Consider the following 18,073-nt stretch of genomic DNA (forward strand, 5'->3'; position numbering starts at 1 on the left):
GTTTAGGCTCGTTTGATTCGTCTCAACAAGATCTTTGACACTAGGTGATAAACCAAACACGAAGCCCAAACACGAAGCCCAAACACGAAGCCCAAACACGAAGTGGTTCAGTTATGTGATAGACTGGTACCCGTCGCCACCTTCGAGCTCCATCATCAGACCCTGAGTACTATCTTGTGTCAAAGATCTTGTTGCGACGAATCAAACGAGCCCAAACACGAAGTGGTTCAGTTACATGGTAGACCGGTACCCGTGGCCACAGTCCAGCTCCATCATCAGACCCTGAGTACTATCTTGTGTCAAAGATCTTGTTGAGACGAATAAAACGAGCCTAAACACGAAGTGGTTTAGTTGCATGGTTGATTGGTACCGGTGACCACCTTCCAGCTCCATCATCAGACCCTGAGTACTATCTTGTGTCAAAGATCTTGTTGAGACGAATCAAACGAGCCCAAACACGAAATGGTTTAGTTGCATGGTTGATTAGTACCGGTGACCACATTCCGGCTCCATCATCAGACCCTGAGTACGTAACGTACGTAGCGTACGTAATAAAACGAGCCTAAACACGAAGTGGTTTAGTTGCATGGTTGATTGGTACCGGTGACCACCTTCCAGCTCCATCATCAGACCCTGAGTACTATCTTGTGTCAAAGATCTTGTTGAGACGAATAAAACGAGCCTAAACACGAAGTGGTTTAGTTGCATGGTTGATTGGTACTGGTGACCACCTTCCGGCTCCATCATCAGACCCTGAGTACTATCTTAAGTCAAAGATCTTGTTGAGCCGAATCAAACGAGCCCAAACACGAAGTGTTTTAGTTGCATGGTTGATTGGTACTGGTGACCACCTTCCGGCTCTATCATCAGACCCTGAGTACTATCTTAAGTCAAAGATCTTGTTGAGCCGAATCAAACGAGCCCAAACACGAAGTGTTTTAGTTGCATGGTTGATTGGTACCGGTGACCACCTTCCGGCTCCATCATCAGACCCTGAGTACTATCTTGTGTCAAAGATCTTGTTGAGACGAATCAAACGAGCCCAAACACGAAGTAGTTTAGTTGCATGGTTGCTTGGTACTGGTGACCACCTTCCGGCTCCATCATCAGACCCTGAGTACTATCTTAAGTCAAAGATCTTGTTGAGCCGAATCAAACGTGCCCAAACACGAAGTGGTTTAGTTGCATGGTTGATTGGTACCGGTGACCACCTTCCGGCTCCATCATCAGACCCTGAGTACAGTCTTGTGTCAAAGATCTTGTTGAGATGAATAAAACGAGCCTAAACACAAAGTGGTTTAGTTGCATGGTTGATTGGTACCGGTGACCACCTTCCGGCTCCATCATCAGACCCCGAGTACTATCTTGAGTCAAATAAATACATATAGAATGTCAGGTCGTTTCAAATATTTTTAATACTGTCCGGTAGTTTATTAAACTGTACCATTATAAATTATAATACTATAAAAACAGTGCTAGGATCAAAGTCTCTCGTTGCGGTTTACACGCACACAGTATAGCGTTTTACACGGCGCCCGCCGCACACAATGATAAAAAACCTCGTCGTCGCCGTTGAAAATGTGCGGAGCCGACCGACACACGTCCTACCTGTACAAGCTCTGCCGCGGCACTGAGCTGGCGAGCGCGCGTCATCGGTAATATAGAGTAGTTTTCAAAAAATTGCCAAAAAATTATAGTAGAATTTCATAAACACTAATGTATACCAATAGTATAAGCAAACGTTGCAGATTGCTTGAGTATGAAAATGACTTCGATTTTAGTAGATTTTCGTAGAAATTGACACTTGTTTCGGAGAGAAAATTGAGTTCGTTTTACTTTGATTTTCTCTTTCTCAAAGGTATGTAGGAAAAATATCGTTTGATATGCCTAAAGTACAGGGTATTAGTAATACAAAATAGCCAGGTTTAGCAGAGTAAACTTCTCAACATTTCCAAATAAGAGCTTGCCGTTCAGTGCTACACGGGGTTTTTCGGAAACGACCATCAGAAAAAAATTCATTACTAATTTAATAAGTCCTTTTTCTAATATTTACAACGATATTTAAAAAGATAAGAAGACGCTTTTACTGGAACACGTACTCATTGTTTCTAATAATGAGCACAAAGTGCTGAATTTCGTCGACTAGTATCATCAATTTTGCATTTTTTCGACTTTTCTTGTAAGAGCGCTCTTAAATAACAATCAAAGCAATATAAATGTCAGACCCTAATATTATTCTGCGCAAGAACACGGGATGTTTTAGGCAAAGGAAGCAGAAGGCCGTGTGACACGCCGATCATGAGTGTGAGACACACATATATGGCTCCCCTATAAAATTACTTTAGATGCAATTATTAGAATCCGTGAGTTTAGTGTTTCAACAATACAACAAAACAATAAGTGTTTCAAGGCTCTTTTGTGCTTAGGTTACGTCGGAGGCCGCGTGCCGGCTGGCGTGCGACATCGAGTCGGAGTTTCTGTGCCGCTCGTTCCTGTACCTGGGCGCGCCGCACTCGGCCGCCTACAACTGCCGCCTGTACCACCTGGACCACCACACGCTGCCCGACGGCCCCTCAGCTTACCTAAACGCCGAGCGACCACTCATTGACGACGGCGAGCCCATCGGGAAATACTTCGAAAACTTCTGTGAAAGTAAGTCTTAGTATTTAACTTAATTTCTATGACCGTGATTATTAGTTTAGACAGTTTACTTACTACAACATTGAAACGACGCAAAAAATTGTTTAGATTATAAGTATATTTTCTTTAAATATTTACGGTTTGACCGATTTGGGAAATTATTTTTATCTTTGTTTGAAAGGGCGTAGAAAGGTCCCACTATCAACGGGTCAAAATTTGATTATTGGATCCCGGAGAAATCAAGGGATCTTTGATACTTTTTACCATTTGATAGTCGAACTGTTTTGTTTGTTAGGTAAGTAGGTAAGAGGGCTAATAAATAGCGACGAAATAATAAGATGGTTATAAAACAAAATGTTAGCGAAGTAATAGAGACAACGGCTGAGAAGTGTCCACCTTGCTAATGATGTGTCTCGTTACCAGACCACAATTTACTCATGCGACCAGTTCTTAAATCACACGTTATAGACCGTAGTCCGAACACGTTCACCTCACACCGCTAACTGCAAACTGAAAATGCAAAAATACTATTGGATTCTCGTCATTACAATTTAAAATTCTAATGGACGCATGGAAGAGGTATTGTGCTGTCCGCATAATCGTCATAAAGATATCAAACACTTCCTTGAAAGACTGAATAATATAATAGACGCCTACTAAAGTGCTAATGCGGATACCATTAGTATTTTTTACAAGCTGGTCCCGGATGACATATTAGCGAGGCGCGAAAGTAATTTGTATGTCACGATATCTTTCTGGCTTGCTGTACGGACTCGTGATTGAACTACTCCTATTAGGCAGTTAACTCTGTATGGCTAGATGGCTACCGACGCTTCATATGAAATGCAGTTTAAAAGATCGTGAGAAACAGATATAACTAGTTGGAGAGAGCATCACGTACGTTTACGTCATTTCAACGATGCTACTTAGGTACATTCCTGTAATAGGGCACGGAATGGGTAGTTTTAAGAACTGGCCGACTAGAGGCTTTGAAGTAAGTGAAAGAAGGAATACCAGCTCTTACTTAATGGGAAATAAAATTGTGTCGAGTGGCCGTGAAGGCATTAGTTGTGAGTGGAATGCTACTCTCGTGTGGCAGTGCACAGAAGCCAGATAACGTGCGCTGTCGTGCAGTTTTTGTCGCCGATGCAAAATTCTAGGTAATAGGCTACGCTTTAAATATTTAAGTATAAATAAAACGATTCCAAAATACATATTTTATGCGTTCGATATAATGAATGTTGTCAAAGCAAATACCACAAAATATGATATAGCGCCGTACCTACAGCTCCATCTACTTCTGCCGTAAAACTCAGGGGCACGATTTTTTTCCTCTCTACTACAGTCGGCACCTCTTTAATGTTTATAAGTAAACCACGTGCTCTAAGCAAATTTTATAGCATTCCTAAAAGACTTACTTGATTTTATTTTATGCTCAGCTAAGCATGATTTCTAAGGTAAAATGCCACGTATTGAATAACAAAGTCATGTAGATGTTTACATTATTAAGGGCAATTCAATTTACAATCCCTTTTATACATATGTATATAAATTTATAAATTGCACCTAATTCGCAGCGCTGAGAATTGTAAAAGAAGTCGGTTTTACGGTTCCTTATTTTAATGTGGATTCCGTTACTAACTGTACCAAGATGGTACATTGTGTTATGGAATCAGGATCAAGGAATACTAATTGCACTGACAAATATACCTAACTACCCTTTTGTGACCAGAAATGAAATAAATCAACTTATTTACGGGATGTAATGTATCAGGTAAAAGGTTTTTTGAAATAACGTAGATATATCTACTCATTTGATGTTGTTTACAATGCGCTTTAAAGTAAACATGCAAGAGGTGTGCTACGAACCTACTATATATGTACCGGCGGGTCCGGCCTTAATAAACGCGTAATGATTGATGAATGTTGTTCTTGCTCATCAAATTGTTGATGGAACCGGCAAAAACCAATTTATTTTTGACTTCTGCAGGTTAATAATACGATACTTTTTCATCATACAGTATTTATTAGTGAATACAAATACAAACGAATCAAAATGACTTAGTCATAATCATAATGCATAATATTCACCATGATTAAGTTAAAAGCCAATTACTTGCTAGTTAAAACAATATGCGATATAAATCTTGATAATTATTATGCCATTAGCGCACGGTATTCTCAACGGAAGTTAATTGTTAGAGGTTCTTCTGTGGTGCGAACATGAATAAAGTCTCCGGCGCACTGTCGAGTCGTGAGAAATGCTTACAATACATCGCAGTTTTTACGCTCTTATAATCATCAGATTAAATATTGAAACGGAATTGTGTGAGCTAGACAGCCGCACCGATTTAGGCCGTGCAGTTAGCTGAGCTAGGTAAGAAACCCGATATTGAAAGTGTCATCCAACTGTTCATATTCTTACGAACTTAGCTATAATAATGGAAGGAAGTGGTAGTAAATAGCGGAGCCTAAGCTAAGATCCGTAATATTCATAAAAGTTTTTTACCATACCTATAGGTACACAAAATATTATGTAGATACGTTCCCCTATATTCAAACGTACCCAATAAATACTATGTTTTGTCGTCGTATTCTTTTAAATAGCTAGATTAGTCAGGCCGCAATTGATTGCCGCCTGCCAGTATTGTCGAGCAGTTTTTGTCAAAGTGGACACTTGAATATTCTCACGATGCCAGGGCCTGGGTCAATGGCAGTGATGGCAGATACCGCGGCTGTTCGCGAGCCGGGCCGCGGTTAACTCTCGCCTGTGGAATATCTAACGCTACGATCGATTTGTACGGGTTTAAGGCTATTATACTACTCCAAGTCGATGAAATTGAGCTATGTGCCTAAGTTGCCGTAACACTTGTTGTGCGTTAAAATAACAATAAACATTTTTTTTTATAAGTTAACTGAGAAGGTATGAATTAGACAAAAAGTAATGAGCAAGCATAAAAGTTAATACCTATACTCATTTGAGTTACATACTTATTTGTTTAGTTTTTTTTTATAGATGAAAGTTACTTAGTATTAATAATAGGTTTATCTTTTCTACCGCTATGCGATTTCAAAATCAACGCTGTGTATCGGTGCAATGCGAAAGTCTTAACCTAGTAAAATCAGTAATTATGTGTCGGGGCCGTCCATTTATGCCCATAGCCTGTAAGATTTGTGTGAGCGTTATTTTTTATCTTCATGTGTCAAAAAGGACCTACCATGCATTTCACGAAAGCTGGCTCGGATTTTCTATGAAAACGTTGATAGTTTAGTACAAATCTCGCGCCAGCTATTATTTATTCACTTTATTACTATTAGATTGGTTTACTAACAATGTTTTCCTGCACCGAAAGGGGATGAGTAAATAGGAGAAGATATTTATTATATAAGCTCCAAGAAATGAAATATGAACGAGCCGGATGCTCGACTCAGCGAATTTTTTGATGATGAATCATCAGAAAAGAAGAAACGAGAAGTTACAGCAGGTGCGGTCACATGTTGATTTTCTTTTCTTTTCTGATGTTTACTTCGTTTCGCTTTTACCCACGCTACGTTCGTTAGAGATGCGTATGCGAGCTAATTAACGCCGTCCGTGACTGGAGACTTCTAGTTCTGCCCGTAATAGCATAATTTACATGCGAAGTAAGACTGGCAGTACACGGTACGGTTTAAATTTTGTTTACATGTCTAATATTTCATAGTTTTTTGTATATTGTCATAAGGTATTATAAATTTCATACGTAGGTCGTTATGAATGTCAGAGCATAATTCTTAATTCATAGTGTCGCGACACAATGGATCAAAGTATGTAATTAAGGAGTAGAAAATTATAGAGGTGGTCATTCAGGACGTTTAATAACATATTTATCGCTGAATAGAACAATAGAAATATGCTGAATAAATAAAATAAGTACCTACTGTAGCAAACGGTTTATTAAATTGACAATTGACACAATGATAACCGTTTCATTGTAGACAAATGGTAAAGGTATTACACACATATTTATTTTGAAAAGCATTACAATACTCAAGTTACAAAGGCATCCACTTATGTACATGAAAAGATAAAAATAGTATAACTTATGTAAATCTTAGATCATGGGCTAGATTTCAGCGATATTGTTTTGATATAATTTGATCCATAAGTCTTATTATTTAGAATGTTGACTCTTAAAAAAATAACTCGGTGGCAATGTGTATTCGTCAGCGAGCGCTAAAAGCTATTATAACGCAGAAGGGCAATATACTGTTTCATAATTTATGTACAGTCAGCTACATAAATAGTTGCGCCCCCTGGATGCATCAACTTCTCTGTTTTATATGCAGAGAGGTAATTTATGCCCCCCCCCCACATCTAGCGTCTTTCGAGCGTCGGCGTCTGGTCAGCGCTATGGAAAATGACGTCGCTGCGCAGTTGCGTCGACGTTGCGTCGAGCAGCGGCCATAGAGTTATAGACGGCGACGCTCGAAAGACGCTAGATGTGGGGGGTCCCTATATCTGCAGCTGATAGTACCTACTGTTGAACCCATCATTTCTTTATTTCAAAATAGAGAAATTGTCCGACATCTCCGGTTAATGCTTTCAAATAGTACGTTAGGCGAGCGGTAAGCACACAACGAGCTACCTACCCCATTACGAGAACCGCAGTTATGGCATTAATATTGCCATCCATCCTCCAGCCTACTTCATTATAACGCAAAGTACACAATATAATGAACTATTCAGAAATTCTCCCACTCCGATAGGTATCATAATTATCATCCTTTACCTATCTACGAAACCAGGAATTAAGGTACGCACAAATTCAATATCCTCCTTTAAAATGGAAAACGTAAATTATCTGGGGGCATGGCAGTGCCCCCGCCAAGTCGAGCAAAACGAAAAGGCACGGCCGTACCATCCTTTTCCCGAAGCGATTCAGGCGATTTTCGACGTCCTGTAATTTTGTGCTGGCTAAAGCTAGAACCCTGAATTTTCAGTGACATATAGGGCTTAATATGCTTTAGATATATTCTCAAAAACATACAATTTGAACTTGTAGTTTAAGAATTATTGTACGTCAAAGTTCCTTAGTTTCGACACTGACACTCACTCACGATCATCATAATTCTAAGGTACTTCTAGCATACCCACAAGCTTCAAATTTTAAACATTTAAGTAGTTTTCAGCTTATCAAGCCATAGAAAACCTAAATATATTGCAATATCAGTCACGTTTTAAATTTGCGATTGCCAAGTCATTATACGTATTAAAAATTAAAGATATCTTATTGATACGGTTTAACAGCCTAGGGGCTGTGCTAGGGCACTGACTAAAATAACCGACTTGGTAACACATAACATCTCAAAACTTTTTTGTAGTAGAAGAATTGCATTGCGAGACTATGCATCTTTTTACATGTAATGTTTTTGATGGGATCTCTATTACCAGCGTAGTCAAACTTAATCAAAACTGTAAAGAAACGGTTTCAACAAAATTGAATCTGCACTGTATATATACATACAGTAGGTTCCTACATAAGTTTACGTACCAACTATAATTTCAGGCATTTACATAAACTTTAAAATTCAATTGTAACGGTAAGGTAGTATGCCACATGCAATTACACTCACCAGCAAATATATACCCGTAGGCTTTTATAATTGGAACCTATTCTTTAACTTGCAATGTCATTAAGATAAATGATATGAAAGCGAGTGTCTGACAAAAGAGACAAAAAGACTTATGCATGTGGAGCATGACCGCAGTCTATTTAAATTCAATCAGTAGGCGCAGTGATATCGGCTCGGTTTTGTCTGTATAATTCCATCAGCCAGGTCGGGTCGGAATGTGCCGTATCACGCCCTCGACGTTGCATTCGGATATTTGATGCAAAAAGCGACAAAACAAGTACGGATGTAGCTTAGCGCCGGCGCGGCGGTGGCGCCCGTTTCGGTAGCCCATAACGGTGGTCATACTCGACTTTAATAGGATTTTTTGCATCGCCCGTGAGGTCGATTTCGTCTTGGTTTAATAGACCAAAAAACATCATAGAAATAGCCCTAAATTGATTATAATTGAATCACGTCACGCGTAAATAGAACGGTGTCTTAATCAAAGTTTCCTTATATGTATGTATACATATATCTGAAAATGAGTCCTTATGAACCCAAAAATTGGATTCCTTGGTTGAAAACTAACAAGACGGTAAAGAAATGAAAACTCATTTATAACAGAGCTTTTAAAGAAATATATAGATATCTTACGCATTTGCGTGAATATGCTAGTAAATTAAATATTAATAGACATATGCGGCGATAATCTACTCGCGATAATATAACGGCCTTGGCCGGCCTTGCTATGCCATCACTAAGTTATAGGTCATTGGCCGCGACTAGTACGCGGCCATTGCAAATGCAACTTGGCTTCGAGCGTAGTTGTAGAAACGACTTTTGACATTTCCACTTAGGCAATTGTCCACTTGGCATGTGAATATGTGGTATAATGGGACATACATATGTCTACTAGATATGTAAGCTATACCTATCAATCTAGGCGATTATTTATTTACTTTAATTAATTATAATAATAGGTACAAGGATTATGTAAATGAACTTAATATTTTAAGACATTATCTACCAGTCAAGTAATGCTTATTGAATAATAACACTGTGCATCAAAAGGGAATGCAAGTGTAACGGTGTCCCGGTACTCCCGGTAATAGGTAACATTGCCTTCACAAACCCTATCCGAATAGGACCGTTATCGCCTTACAGACACTTCCGACCGCGATACTGACGGCTTTTTACACAGGTCTTTCCAGTAAATTAAATGAAATACCTGTCTTTCGGAATGTTCCAATCGTAATCGGCATTCATCATTGAAGACGCTCTTATTAGGTAAGGATAATTATGTTATTTATGGATCCCACTTAGCGAAACATGATGACTGCCAGTGCCATCGCATGAAAGGTTAATTTTCTAAATGGAATCAGTTACAGTGGTGATATGGTACAATACAATTCTTTAAAATCAATTCATAGAGTCAGAATGCGGAATAAGTATGATTTAAAGAAGCTTTAAGTTGAATTGAATCTTAGAGTATTAGAGTTTCGCGGTATTTTTAATAGGTAGTTCCAATAGCGCACTCAGACGAGCACTAATAGATGCACCGGTAAATAGACAAGTAGCCAGTAAAAATGGCCTTTTTAAAAAACAGGTAAATCATATATTTTACTAAAAGAGTATAATACTCTGAAAAGTCTAAAATAGAAAACTTTTAAACAAAATAAATAAATTCAAGTGCTGTTTAGTCAAATTCTCATCTACTCATGTATGTGGCACATACTACCTAGGTTAATAGTTTAGAAAAATAATTAAGTTGGCGTGAGAAATTGTTGTTCGTTTCTTGTAAGTCATTGAGGCGTTGCGAATGAGCAGCCCGGTGTTGCCGCGTGTCACCGACTCGGATGAACTCCGCTGGAAGCTTAACGCGATCTTTGAAATTCGTAGTCCGTGCATCTCCATCTATGTCACATCAACTGAACAAGAGTGATAGAGATGGAAATACAAGATTTGCAAATTCCGATTTTCACGGTAGCCCCTAGATGACCGGGCTCTGAGCTGTACTTTTTCCACGAATTTCCTCATCTTTATAATAACACTAGCGACCCGCCCCAGCTTAGCACAAAACCTTAACAAATTATACATCTAAACCTTCCTCACGAATCACTCTATTGATACATATATGAAAACCGCATGAAAATCCGTTCAGTACCTAGTTTTTGAGTTTATCGCGAACATACATACACACAAACAGGCAGACGCGGCGGGAGACTTTCGGCTCGATTCTGAAAATGAATTAGATCTCTACTAGACCTCATCAAGTTACGATATGGATAATTTAAAGATATTTGTAAGATAGATATGTCAAATTTGACGTTTTCGCGATTCTGGAGGTCCTCTTGAACGATTTCGACAAGTTATGACTTAGATATCCAAGTCACATCTAGTCGATATCTAATGTAAATCTAGTTGATCTCTATATCGTCTCTAGATCTTGTGATTATCTCGTTTCCCGAATACGCGTGTTTGTTTTATAAGGCGTAGTGATATTTTTTTTACCGTTACAGTCACGAGAGCAGCTTTACTCGTATTGTAAGCGCGGCGATGTAAACCAACAGTTCTGAAGTCATTTGTTGTTATCTTGTTTAATTATGGTTATGGCCGACAGTCATCTTAAGTTAAGTGTTTTTTTTATTAGTTTTGTATCTTTTATTTCTGTCTTATCTCTAGAAGCACTGATTCTGTAGAGAAAAATATGATGAAAAAGGAAATTAAAATAGACACGTTAATTAAAGCATTACTAATGCGACTGCGCGCTCCAGTGCATCCGTCAAAGGAACGTGTTATTTTATTTTATGTTACGACTAAAAGCAATAAAGTTCAAAATAAAAAAGCCTTAATAGTTAAGTGTAGCCTTATAAGAGTACCTAATAAGTAATAAGAAATCCGCATTTTTAGTTTTGTTGAGAAGACGAAGGTTTAGTGAACAATGCAGCTAGGATGACCAGAAAGAGTAAGTAAATACCTATTATTGAAACGCTTTTAATCAGTAGGTCGGCTAAATGTCAGTTTTTAAAGATTATCGTCATTAAGGATACGAAGGCGAGTTCGACCGTTACCGTAATTTCCTAATTCTAAAACTAGGTATATTAGGTAGGTACCTACTGTTCTAACGATATAGAGGTTTATCTGTATATGATAACGAATTAGGAAAGCAAACTGCCTAGGCACCTGAAAAGGGTACATGATTTGTAATTGGTTTATAGACGGACTTTTTTTACCCAACTTATGCATTGTTTTAAAGTTAACAACGCAGATTACATAATTGTATAATATATTTACTTCGAAAAGTTGTTTATAAGCTTTATAAAAACGATAGCATTAATTTATTATCCAAAGCAAGGTTACGAGTTCACTGGCCACTTCTCTGTTGCATTTTTATTGGTCTTTTTGATGAAGTGTCGATGACAGCTGATTACTGTTTTCTGGTTAAGCTTTGTAACGGCTTCTGTGTGCCTTTTTCGACACCTAAATTATAAACAAGTAGGTAATTTCGGCTCCTTTATTAAGCGAAAATAATGGGATCTATTTAATTATCTTTGATTTCACGGAGCCAATGTGCGCTATTGTATCTGGAAATTTATGTTTAAGTAAGCGTTTTGATATTATTTGGTCTAAAATTGGCGATAAATTTTGGTGTCCAATCCCATAATGTAACTTGGAAACGAATGTCAGCTTATGTCGGACTTGAAACCAAATATACCACCTACCTACAGGTACCTACATCAAAAAATAGATTTAAAATCTCTAATATTGAATAGTGATAATTCGGTTTCGTAGGTTGTTAATGAGATAAACTTGTTCTATGACAATATGATTGTCTCACCATTTTGTGAAAAAATGTGGCCATTGTTTGATCATGTGCAGTGTTTGTTCATACATAAAATGACATGCACCGTCATAATAGACTCATCTGCCTGCTAATTGCGCTGACAAAACAGTATAATAATGCGCGGCGGCGGCTGTAGGTACCTCGCATAACGACACGTTATGTTGTAACTCATGAGGTTTTAACAACGAGCATTCGCTCTGGGGATTAGCAGGCAAGGCTCGATGGGACCAAGTAGTTTCCAATTGCGTGTGAAAATCTAGAATAGCCCTTGGTTGTCAGGTTCGCGCTGCGCGGTAATTGCAGTCGGCGTGTTACCGCCGCGCAGCGGAGCTGCGGTCACAGTACACTTATCATTAGCAGTGCGGCTTGTGTTATGAGTGCTTTCGACAGGTTTACGTGTTAGTCGCGTTAACGTCTTGTGGAATTGCAACATTGACTATATTTATTAGAGTTACCGAGTACTTTTCTGGTCGCTTTGGAATCGACGCACGTCTGTGTACTATTGATTTAAAAGCAAGTTGGCAGTTCGGTTGCTGATTAGGATACTCCTACTGCGGCTCGGTGCTGCAATCTTGTTCGATTATGATGATACGCGAGGCGCGCACTTACAACAAGCCTAATCAAAGGTTCGGATGGTCGGGTACGTGCGCTTTATACATTTGTTCGGCGTTATTAGAGAGCAATTGTTATTACAGTAGAGCCCTCATTAGCTGGAATTCGAGCCAGACCCTACAACCTTTTCTTCTCTATTTGTTTTAGAGCCACCCAGCAACACTAATGGAGAGCTGCCGGTAACAATCGACCACCAGCAGGACACTAACCCTTCCAGCAACTTGACACGAAACGACGCTAACTGTGACAAGACTGGCACTTGTTACGATGGTAAATATATGCACTTAACTTGTCAACCGTATCTAATATCGCGGAGAAATAAAAAAAAATGCCTCATTCGACCATAAAAGTAAAACTAGTTCTACCCGACTAAGGCAGATGGAAGGAAATTGTAAATTAAATAGTAAACTCTGCTATAGTTCTCGAGTTGATGTTACATTATCTATTTTTAGGACGCCCTTCAGCTTAAACGGTTTTTAATGTGTGTATATTAGTGTAATTACCTAATCATGGGAGAGACTCGACTACAATATGTACCTATTACAGTTTGTAAAATGTTCAAAATAAATGTGAGCTTACCCGGTGTTTCCCCAGTGTCGGTACTGTGCAAGGACACTCGAATCGCGGTGCAGGTCAGAACGAACAAGCCCTTCAACGGGCGCATCTACGCGCTGGGCCGCTCCGAGACGTGCAACATCGACGTGGTCAACAGCGACCTCTTCCGCCTCGACCTCACCATGGCCGGCCAGGACTGCAACACGCAGAGCGTCGTGAGTAATCATAGACTAGGAATCCTCTATACCGAGTTTAGAGCAATTATTTCATGCAACCGATGATGCCAAAAATGCGGGGGACGAGGTGAGCGAAGTCCCGTGCCGTGATTGGTCCGTTCAAAGACACGGACGTCACACAAAGACACTTTCCATTTAACATGGAGTAAAATTACCGTATGCGTGGCAGAGAGGGTAGCGCGACTATGCTCAGTCTGGAGGATGTCTTGTCTGTGTGAGTAATACACACTACACTATTTTTAACGCTGCTGTAAAATATGTATGCAAATGACCCACAAACTTAGCTGAACTAGGCGACCGTTAGGTAAACTCAGTTTATATTAGCTATACCTACTTTGAGGCAATCGGTCACATGCTACAGCTCGGACGAAGCTTTTTTTCTAAAATGCCTACTTATATGTATGTTTAGCTTGTGGCACTGAAGGTGCATGAGGTTACGCGACAAGTCTATGGGTCGCAGGCACATGCGCGTTGCCGACCTAATTAAGGATCCATTGTAAGGTAAATTATGTAGGTAAGGTTTTCGCGGTTAATATTGTAAACTCCCGGCCCCCGGTAAGCCTCGTAACCTAGTCAACATAAACACAACCTTTACACTACTGAGTATGTAATACAGTCAGCAGCAGATATACCTGAGCGGGCAAGGTGTCCAAGAAAACATATACACTTCAATCGTCACAAAAATAAGGACATCTAAGATGTCATTTTCACGTAGGCTTTCAGTTCGTCACAAATACCTTAACTTCTGAGTTTTTCTTTAACACATACACCCTTATTTAATCACAATGACAATAACGTAGGGCATGCAGTACCGGTCCCGGTACCAAGAATTTCATTTCCCGGTTCTGGGTGTGGCCGGAACCGGGATTCCCGGTTCTTCCCGGTTCTCAAGGCATCTTTTGATTACTTTTAAGAAATTGTTTTTGTTAGCGTACAATCTTTATGAATAACTTATTTTCATAAAAATTATTGCATAAGAATTAATAAATGACTTATTTTATTATAAACAAACACTTAATTGGCGTTCCAACCTAATTTACGAAATTAACCGGCACACATTGCCTCCGCCTGAGCCGAGCCACACGGCCGTAGCGTAGTCCATGCACTCAGCACTATATGACGGCACGGCCTGCCTGCACGAATGCCTACTTTACTAGGTTAGTTTGTCGGGTTATTTGGGTCCCCCGTTTCATAGCACCATTATTAAATGTTATATAATGTCCCGAGCTAAAGTACTAAAACATTACTACTATTGAAATGGGAATATTTATTCCATTAATATAGTCATATGATGAGAACCGGGAAGTACCGGTACCGAGTCTTCAGTACCGGTTCTTAAAACACCATAAAATTCCCGGGAATTCCCGGGAATATAAGAACCGGGAATTCCCGGGAGCATGCCCTACAATAACGGTTAAAAAGTCAGTGGTAACTAAGCAATCAAATTCAAGCTGCTGTCATTAATACCTACACGCACTGCCAATCACGTACGTCAGCAGCCAGGGTGCCACCAGTTGCTAAGCAGTTGTTATTTCAATGGTAACTAAGCATCAACATTTTATCTGTTTAACTTTAAAATAAATACTGTAGCACTACGAATTGACACCTCCTTTCTTAAAGAAGTATTTTATCGTTAAGTGTCAAACTTATTCAATAAATAAGTAGGTTCTACTAGAATGATCGGTTTTTTTATTTTAACTGTCATATGCGGCTGTTCTTCCAAACCGTTGATCATATTATATACCTATGTTAATATATTTATTTAGCCTACTTATTGTACTAAAATATACTATACAGGGTGGCCCATTTAGATCGGCCAGTATGGGAAAATCTGATACTATAAGATATACACCGGTCTCTTATTAGGAATCATGTCATCGATTTTAGTAACACGAAAAACTGCATTCATACATTAAAAAAAATGTGTACTCAGCTCGGGAATCGAACCCCGAACGTTTTGAAAAATAAAACTAAGACTATTTCTATTTAGATATCGATTGTGTAGGTCCTAAGCAATAAATGTTACTATGAAACATGATGTCTGAAATTAATAAAATGCATTGTTTTCATATCCTTTAATTTAATTTAGTCAGTTTTCGAAGAGACCAGCATTTTTAGGGCTCCGTACCCAAAGGGTAAAACGGGACCCTATTACTAAGACTCTGCTGTCCGTCCGTCTGTCAATCCATCCGTCCGTCCGTCCGTCTGTCACCAGGCTGTATCTCAGGAACCGTGATAGCTAGACAGTTGAAATTCTCACAAATTATGTATTTCTGTTGCCGCTATAATAAGTAACAAGAAATACTGAAAACAGAATAAAATAAAGATTTAAGTGGGGCTCCCATACAACAAACGTGATTTTTGAGTAGTAAATATCAAATGGCATTCCGCACAGGAGTAATCTAAGTAACGCCCACTGCGGGTTCAAACCTACAACGTCCTGATAGAAAGTCGTACATACCTACACTACATGTGACATTATCTTCAAAAATTATATAAACTAATGCGAAATTAACATAAAACCAGAAGACACAAATTAATAATAGAAATGAAACCCAAAAAAAAAACCAAAAAGCTGTATAATCTCTAGGTGCGTACGACTGAGATTGGAACCCGCGGTCTCCGCTTTGAAAAGCAAACGCCTGTTACTGAGACCACGACGTGCCTTGACAATTGGCTCTAAATTCGGCTTCAGTTAGCTTTTGCTATGTGTCATTCGTCTTGACGATTCTGTTAAAAGAAATAGTTTAGCGGAAGCAGTTATAAAGTTGACCCAAAAATTTTTTATTAAGCTATGAGCTTCATCACATATGTTCCTTGAGTAATTCTAAGCATTTCAAGCCTGGGAGCCAATAAGAAATGTGTGTCTACTCGGATTTGTAATGGATTCAAACTTTCAACCCCTTTTTAACCCTGTTAGGGGATGAATTTTACAAAACGCTGAAATTACTTTTCCTGTCTTTTAATAATATCCCCAAATACAAAGATTCAAGTCCCGCGTTCAAAAATTTTTTTGATATCCATACAAACTTTCAACTCCTTTTTCACCACCTTAGGGGATGAATTTTCAAAAACGCTGAAATTAGTTTTCTTGTATTTTAATAATATATCGTTTTACGAAGTTTCAAATTCCTAGCTTAAAATAAAACTTGAACCCCATACAAACTTTCATCCCCTTTTTAACCCCCTTAGGGGTTGAATTTCTCAAAATCGCTTCTTATCTCTTGTACACTTTATAAATGTAATCTAGTGTGCAAATTTCAACTTTCTATCTTTTGTAGTTTCGGCTCCGCGTAGCAAAAATCTCCAACCAAATTTTTCACCTTTTTACGTTTTTCTTGTAAAATTACTATGAAATTGAAAAAACAAATATCAGCAATGAATTCTACGTCTTTGGTTTATACGAAAATGATACCAAACTTGCCCTAGTACCCACCAGGATCAGAGTAGATTTTTTTTAAAGATGACGGATGGCGGCCGTCTTTGTACCCCACCCTCCCCCCACTTCACGCTAGAAATGCTTAGAATTACTCAAATATCAGATGTGATGAAGCTCATAGCTTAATAAAATTTTTTTGGGTCATGTATGGCAGCGTTACATAACTGACTCCAGTAGTTTGCAGTAAGTTGACCGAGAGGCTCCTGTCAAATGGTTGAAGGGCAAAACGTGAGATAGATGTATGTGATGACAAGACTGTACTGCTTTCGATGATTGTCAAAACGCAAACCTGAAATTAGCATGGCTATCTTTTATTCAATATTCGACCATACTTGTATGCTTTAAAGTCTATTTTTCCATATTGTTCAGATATATTTGACACGTTGACCGCTTAGATACCATTGGTTTTTTGACAGCTAAGGTATCAATGACTTGTTGTAAGTGTGGAAATTAATGAATAGCGACTGTTAACATATTTGTGACACGTTGAGCGCTCACAAGTAAATACTACCATGACAGTCAACAACTTTTTGACAGTTTAAACGTTTACCTCTCTTTGAGCACCTGGAGTGTATAGCGACTTCTGCTGCTGACTGTACATATTATAATTGTTATTAATTAGTAGTAACTTAGTACATACTAGGCGGGCCCGCGGCTCCGCTCGCGTAAATGAAATAAAGAGTTTGTCTTATGTTTAGTTAAATATCGACATTTAATATTATGTATTCAACCCTGCCAGGGTTCATAACTCTGTAATAGGGACTTCTTATTTGTAACCGTTATTTCGATAACTTAATTCGCATATTTCTCAATAAATAATGTCATTTGAAAAACGGCAAGATTGTATTTTTTTAAATTATTATTTATTTTTATAAGCTCATATCAGTCCAGTCAGCAAAAACGTTCATTAGATTAATTTCCGCCTTAAGATGAATGTGGACGACCACCGCCCATAATTCGCCTTTTCATACAAACGTAGGTAGTCCCCATTTTCCTTTCCGGATATTAATAATACTACGGTGACGCAACGACCCAAAAAGAGTCCTGGCCTCTGACACCAGATCACGCCATGTTTCTCGGTCTTGCAATAGCTCTCGCCAGTCGCTATGGCCGAGGTTGAGCAGGTCTTGAGCAACGACGTCGTTTCTGCGGTAC

The 18,073-nt window shown here is 38.8% G+C and overlaps 1 protein-coding gene across 1 annotated transcript in view; it reads left to right on the forward strand.

Moving 5' to 3' along the window:
• LOC134679132 (uncharacterized) overlaps positions 1-18,073 on the forward strand; it is a 35,349-nt gene that overhangs the window by 13,468 nt on the left and 3,808 nt on the right. The window contains exons 7-9 of the mRNA XM_063537997.1: positions 2,427-2,652; positions 12,836-12,958; positions 13,283-13,458. Of these exons, the coding sequence (XP_063394067.1) occupies positions 2,427-2,652; positions 12,836-12,958; positions 13,283-13,458 (525 nt within the window). The remainder of the gene's footprint in view (positions 1-2,426; positions 2,653-12,835; positions 12,959-13,282; positions 13,459-18,073) is intronic.

Source organism: Cydia fagiglandana, chromosome Z (assembly GCF_963556715.1).
Source record: "Cydia fagiglandana chromosome Z, ilCydFagi1.1, whole genome shotgun sequence".
Classification (NCBI taxonomy): domain Eukaryota; kingdom Metazoa; phylum Arthropoda; class Insecta; order Lepidoptera; family Tortricidae; genus Cydia; species Cydia fagiglandana.